The sequence below is a fragment of the Corylus avellana genome, chromosome ca1, assembly GCF_901000735.1.
Source record: "Corylus avellana chromosome ca1, CavTom2PMs-1.0".
Taxonomy (NCBI): Eukaryota; Viridiplantae; Streptophyta; class Magnoliopsida; order Fagales; family Betulaceae; genus Corylus; species Corylus avellana.
In genome coordinates this window covers 29,447,690-29,455,032 of record NC_081541.1, presented here as the reverse complement: position 1 = coordinate 29,455,032, position 7,343 = coordinate 29,447,690, and the positions used below count along the sequence as shown (strand labels likewise).

The 7,343-nt window shown below is 37.7% G+C and overlaps 1 protein-coding gene across 1 annotated transcript; it reads right to left on the bottom strand.

The window, feature by feature from the left end:
- Nucleotides 1-3,770: 3,770 nt before the first annotated feature.
- On the bottom strand, nucleotides 3,771-6,354 carry LOC132169366 (uncharacterized). The gene is made up of 6 exons (XM_059580410.1): nucleotides 5,965-6,354; nucleotides 5,521-5,852; nucleotides 4,797-4,930; nucleotides 4,309-4,412; nucleotides 3,968-4,199; nucleotides 3,771-3,853 (listed from the first exon to the last, which is right to left on the bottom strand). The coding sequence occupies exons 1-6, from the start codon at nucleotides 6,352-6,354 to the stop codon at nucleotides 3,771-3,773; spliced, it is 1,275 nt and encodes a 424-aa protein (XP_059436393.1).
- Nucleotides 6,355-7,343: the final 989 nt, after the last annotated feature.

Here is a 7,343-nt window from a genome sequence, read left to right as displayed (position 1 = left end):
CACCGTGGCTTCGGACGTGAGCTCTGTTTCGAGCAGAGGAAAAATCAGGGCGCGACAACAAGGTAAGAACCTGAATTTCCGTTTCTTTTTCTCCCCCTATGTCGATCTTTTCTGAATTCCTTTCGCTTTGGTTGCTTTTTCCTCAGAATTTGGGGCCATTGTTTCTGGCGTTTCGGTGCTGTTTGGTGTCTTGTGAGGGTTCAAAAATCTTAGGGTTTAATTTTGTTTAGGGTTTCCATTGTAGTTTAAACGGGGTTATACCCATTGGATGAGGGTTTTTGTTTGGAAATTTCGGATGTGTTGTTATTTTGTTGATTTTGGGTTCCAATAATTGTGGTTGGTTGTAGTGATTTCGGTTGTTGGTGCTATATTGTACCCACATTCAGTTTTATGAAAGGATTTGAAGTTGTTGATTTTGGGTTGAAATTGGTGTAGGTTTAATTGTGATTCTGGTTGTCCGTTTAGCTAGATATTTGAAAACTTGGAACCTGTGATTTGTATTTGTATTAAAGGAATGAAAGGACGCATAGCGGAGAGGTCGTGGATTTTGTGCAATGCTTGATTCGTTGAAATTCTTGCTGTTCTCAATGTTTTTTGTCCTGGCCGTGTTGGTTTGGCTGGTGGTGGATGAAGTTTAACAAATTGGTTCGAATGTGGTGTATGCTTTACTTGGTGTTTCAGCAATGTCACGGGTAAATAAAATGTTCTTAATGTCTGTACATACACATGCACAGAGTAAGTAAATTGTATGTGTAGGTGTCTATAGCCTATTTTTATGAAAAACTTTGTATAGTAGGGAGTTCAATCAAATAAGTAAAAAAGCGTATAAAATGAATAAGTGTGGGCAAATATTGAACTGGTCATCTGGAAAAATCATTTGCAGAGAACTCAGAAGAGTATGAAAATAGATATTGGAAATCTGACTTGTTAAATTCATAATAATCTATTGTTGGCAAAATATGGCTTAATTTCTATCAGGTTTTGGCTGAAAATTTTATTCTTTTTTCATTCGGCTTATATACAACAGATTCACTAGCCGTGCATGAGTTTCCATATGTTAGAACACATTTGAAAATTTACCCATATGCATCAAGAATTAGCAATGCTCCCTGTGATAATTTTCATTGGGTGGTTTCTAATGATGGAAAACTGAAAATTGTGGAGTTGTAAGTGCATTAAAACAGTTTTTTTTTTTTTTTTGCACGCATTTGTTGGGTTAATGAGAGCTGACACCATGACCATTGACTGACATACAACTAGTATTTAGATAATTCCCTAATAAAATAAAGTTCCTTCAAAACGAGTCTTGTTTAGGTTTGTAGAAGTTTAGAAATCTTTTGCTTTTTAGTTTTTATTTTTTATTTTTATCTGATACACAAATTCAATGAAGAAAACGCCAAGGGGTACAACCCTGTACTCTAAGAGTATACAAGAAAAGGCAATCTCAGAAAGAATTTTATTCGCTCTTCATTGTTATGTCACACCCATTGATCATGTGATCTCTCTACGTTCACTTATTGTGGGAGCTATACTTTATTTTGTCTTGTCTTACAAGCATTGCACTAAAATCTCTCTCTGTACCAAATTATTTGTGTCATTTTAGATATTGTTGTACAAAAGCATAGATAACCTTGATAATTTTAATATTAGCCCTTCATGTGTTATATATTTTATTAGAAAGAAAATGATACATGATCATTGCACAAGAGTTTGTTAATTGTTGAAATCATATTCATGAAAGTATATGTCATATCTCAAATTGTGAAAAATAATCGCATAATAGTATTTGGCAAGGAAAATACATGGAAATACATATTGTACCACCATATATTTCCAAAGGTTATGCAATATATGGATAAAGCATACAAAGATAACCACCCCCCACCATAGATATAGATGAATTACCTAGGTAGTGTTCTGCATCTTTCTTGGAGGACCTATGGATATTGATTCTTTCAAAACATAACTGCTCTATGCATCCCCTTCACAATATGACAAGGTTGATTATGTCTGTAAATAGTGATGCGTTGAGCGGCCGTCCATTATGTCGCTGTGGAGTTGTTGCGTTCGTAAGGTATTCCTGGACAAATGATAATTACAGCAGAAAGTGGTATGCGTGCGAAAAGTATAAGGTATTGTATAACATTTACTTTCCATGTTTGCATTTTTTGACCAATTTTATTTGGTTTAGGGTATATTTTTGACTTTTCTTCCAAATTTTGTATGTTGTGGCAAGTTGGTGATTGTGGCTTCTTTCCTGGGCTGACAACGAGATGACAGCTTATGAAAAAAAAATCATGCAACGCTTGAAGGACATAGAAGAGCTAACCCGGGCAGAAATTGGTAGACTTGAAAAATTGTTGGCTACCGAACAAGCACTGTATAGAGCACATCTAGAAAACATGTTTCAGTCTAGGGATGAGATGTGAAAATCTATGGTAGCGAATAACCAGTCTAGAGAGGTCAAATTTCAGTTAAAGCAAATGACGTATCAGGCAGTGTTGGCTTCGCTTTTCTTGCTGGTGTTCCTTTATGTTGGCGGTTACAACGCATCTAGTAGTAACAAGTTGATGTTAAAATGAACTATGTCCCTCTAAATTGTAGATACTTAACCGTTGTAATTTATATTAGTTTGTGATTTGTATTAATTGTGCTACTCCTTTTACGCAATCATTGTAATTTATATCCGCTTGTTCTTCATATACAACGCATGGACCTTATTTGTGCAGAGTTGGGACAGATACTCTTTTTTCAGAGTAATTCCAATATTAACATAAAACACTTTTTAATTTTAATTTAGATTTTTTATAGTTTATTTAATTTATAAATTATTAATTTTTATATATAAATATAAGAAATATAAGTATAAGCAGTTGTTAATGCACATCCCAATGATACGTAAACAATGCATTTCTGGTCCTTTATAGCGAATAAAGAAGATAATATAGATTATATATATTTGTATTCAATCATTTATCACTTCACTCAGGGTAAGGACAATCAGATGTCATTGCTATAAATATGGATTATTGAAAGAATAAAACATGTAATTGTATATTTCCCTTCAACCCCACAAAATTGTATTATTTATTTGACATTAATGGTTGAAGTGATTTATCCGAAGAGAAAATTGATTATGAGAGTGTCTCGATCGAATTTTTTTGATAGCACTGTCTGCTTAGATGTAGAGGTACACGTATGAGCCTATGCTTATCGATTTGGATTAAATTAGCGAGTTCGGGTAAGATTCCGATTAGATGGTCCTAACCCAAAAAAATTTATATATGGCAATTATTATATTCCTTGTTTTTTCCTGAAATTAACAATGGAGAAGCCACACAAAAAAACATAAATTACTCGTCATTCGCGGTTTTCCACATGTGAGATGTCATTGCCTCTCGGACTATAATCATCATTTCCTTGCTTTCACGGGTTCGGTTTGGTGGTTGTCCATGCGCGACGTATGGAACGGGTGTCATGGTAGGCAATTGCGCGACGTCGATCCAATCTTTCCTGTAATGTGTCATTAGGGCCGCACGAAATAGTGGATCATTAGCACCGCAGTCTTTGCGAATGAAGTTGTGTACCGCACAGCATGCGACCACAAATAGTCGTTAATTCTCAATCCGGTATGGATGCATATTGTCGAAGATAGGGAATCGGCCTTTTCATACTTCAAAAGTTCTTTCCACAGCTGATCGTAATGAGGAATTCCTATAATTAAACAATTCTACTGCATTCTTCGGACGAGGTCGACCATGAAGAAAATCTTACAAATGGTATCGCTCGTTGCGATGTGGGGGTAAAAATCCCTTGTAGCATCCGTAGGCCGAGTCAACCAAGTAAAAGTAATCTGCAGATAATCAAGTACAACATTATATTACATAGGGTTCCAACGTAGATAAGGAATTGTAAACGTATTATAAATCAATAGAACCTGACATAAAGACATGTCTCCATATAGTACCTTCGACCGGCATGGGGAAAAGAGCGATGGGATCCTCGATGCACTCCTGGAAAATCAGCGAATCATGAGTGTTGCCCTCCCATCCAGCATAAACGTATGTGAAGCAAAGGTCGAAGTCAACGACGCACATGACATTCTGTGTTATTGTGGACTTCCTGCTTCTGTAGGGCACAATGTTCTCACCTTGAACGCACGCTTTAACGTGAGTGCCGTCAATCGCTCCAATGCATTTCTGGTTACAACAGTATTACCGAGTGTAAATCAGATATAAGACACAAAAGACAATAGATATATGCCATTGGTAATTGTGAAGTAATGCGATATGTTATACTATGGCGTACCGCAAACCATAGATAGTAGCGGCCATTTCGGGCAACGTATGGATGAGGCAACTCCATCGCAGCTGGACATATAATAGTTTTTCCAAGCCTGCACAGCGCTTTAGCTGTCCGATTAACGTAAACGCTTATCGTGTGCAATGATCACTGTAGCCTACCCGCTACCACCCGTTGCGTGTGGCACTGTGCCATCACTAGGCAAAATGCCGCAACTTGTTCTGTGATCTTAACATACCGACTACTTTGTAAAAAACCATTGTGTTTCAGTGTATTGCATAATTTTAAGAAAGTCTTGGGCAACATACGAAATTGCTCATAGCATGTAGTTGGGTTCGGATTGGTAAGCACCCAGTGTACCCACATCGCCCAAGTCAGTTTGGAAGTCCTCTGTGGAATGCAAACCCTTACGCATGGGTGCATAAAATGGTGGTAACATTCTTCCACGATCATTGCCATGCGCACTAGTAAATTCTCTAGCTCGAATCGTATACCCTCAAAATTACACTCATCCTCGTCGTCTGTGTCGAATGCATCCGAGTCGAGCAATTCATCGATATTGTCCGCCCAATGACGTGCATTACCAATGTTACCATTAGACGGGCCAGCTGCGTACATATCAACAGGCCTACATTTAAATGAGATGAATAATGTTACATTCTAGTCAAAACATTTGTAAACGTCATCAGGCTATATTCAGTCTATAAATATTAATAACATGCAACCGGATAATTAAAATTGGAAAGTAACAGTAGGTTAATAACATTAATCATTAGTGTTAAAAATGTTCCCCTACTCCATAATAAGCATCCATAATATAGCATAACGATTTGCCTCTAATATTGCAATCAAACTAACTTAAGCGGTTAGAATAGAAAATAGTCAATGGACACACAAAAAACTACAACATAAAATATTAGCCTAAAACATAAGCTTCAATTGTCGCTGTCTGGATCAATTTCGTTTAGCCAATGACGTACACCGTCGTCATTCATTTTCAACAAGATCCTTGCCCAAGTCAGATTGTGGACCTTCTCACATGCTTTGATATATTTTTCCGTGGGCAATGACATTTCAGCTACCAACACATTGATATGGTCCATGATGTCTTCCTCAGGATACTGGCTGGGAGGGGGCTTATAAGAACCACAATCGCCGGGTGAATGACCATAGCTAAGCTTGCACCTCTATAAATAGTCTGATCTCAAGACATCGTACTCACTTCGCAGCTCCGAATAAATTTGCTCACCCTTGGATGAACGCTTGCTAGAGTTCGATCCCTGCAAGTGAGAACCTTCCCTCTTCAACTTCCCTTTTCCTTTTCTTCTTGCCTTGTGAGATGATGCACAATGGGGCTCCGTGAGGTCTATGATCGCCGCAGGGTTGTTGAGATCGATGTCATTCTCTTCACAATCGCTGCCCGGGGGTGATTGTGTGCTAGCATACCTCCACTTTCCAGTGGATGTTGAGCCCTCAAAGATGTAGCATATGTGCTTGAAGTTTGTCGGGGGGCCATTTCGGAATTTGTAGTACTTCTTGAGGCTCGTTGTCTGAGAAGGAAGAGCAAATAAACGAAAAAACACAAGATAAAACACAAATATAACAATAAGTACGTCAACTCGCGTAATTAAGGAAATATTAAACATAATATTAGTGGCGTACCAGTCGGATGTGTTCCCATTGTTTCGGAGTTCCCGTGACAATCCCCAAATCATCATCCCACCCACAGCCGGTGCCTGCCTTATCTCGGACAAATTCCGAGAAGTACACCCAAAGCTCCCAAAGATGCTTAATTTTGTCGCCAACCTGTTTTTGTGTGTAGGCGGTGCCATCCTTCAGCCGTCTGTTTAATTTTTTCGTGATGTTCGGCATATGCTTCCCAAAGGGATGGCGAACTCCGTCATCTTGGCAGTTGCAAAGAATATGCACCAAGATATCCTCGTGCTCTTGTTCCCATTTCACATTTGCCAGCAGAATGGGAACCTCTGGTGGGGATGGGGTTTGCATCCCATGCTTTCGAGGAGACTTACGGGGAGTGGTAAAGAACGACATCTACGAATATGTATAGAAAACAGCAAAACAACGTGCATAAATCATGTATTATACTTATCTACCAACCACAGTTAACACAAAACTAATATTTTACGTAGACACTCGAACTAATATATACGATTACGTGAACTGTGATACGACATATTTACAATAAGCAGGAAAATAGGTTAGGCACGAACAATTTTTAAATGAAGCAAGCTTTGGTATAAAATAAGAAGCCTACCTTGAAGTTGTTGGAATGTCGTTGTCGCAAGTTATACCCGCCGAACTGAAAATTAAACAAGGCCAACATTAATGCCGAGTAAGCAGAAAGTGGTGGCATATTAATCATAATTGATGAAAGACCCTAATACCAAAGACAACACACAGATACACATATTTAGCATACTTATGGCCAATTTTTTCATGGCCAGCAAACAAAGCGTCATTTATCCATTTGCTAAAAATGTATATGAATTTATAACATCTCGAGAAGCTACATATTTTGATTAGAAGTACAAAATAAGCCCAAGAAGATAAAGCGATAAAATCTACTTATAAAGCAAAACCAACATACATGCATACATGCAAAACCCAAGATTATTATATAGTAGGGGATTTGATTCTTATGAGTGTAGATTCAGACAACTGTTTTCCCACAACTTTATAAACAAAAGCTGATGTTGATTTTCACACGTTCTGTTTTCCTAGCTAGGATGTTATTGGCATTCTTGTTTTCATTTATGTAATTTGAACTAGCAAAATCATAGGATAAAGCAAGAAATGCCCAAGGGAGAGTAATCCCTACCGATTGAAAATTGTATTTGGACCTCTAATCAGTAAATGTCCCTCTGAACTGGTTCATGTCAGGAAAATGGCCATATTAATTGTTTTTTTTTTTTTTCCTTCTCTGTAGCAAGTGCTTCTTGCAAAACCCAAAAAGTTTGATCTCCAAAGTTTCTGAAAGCCATAATATGTCTTCTTCTAAAATCTAGAACATGTTGCTTTCC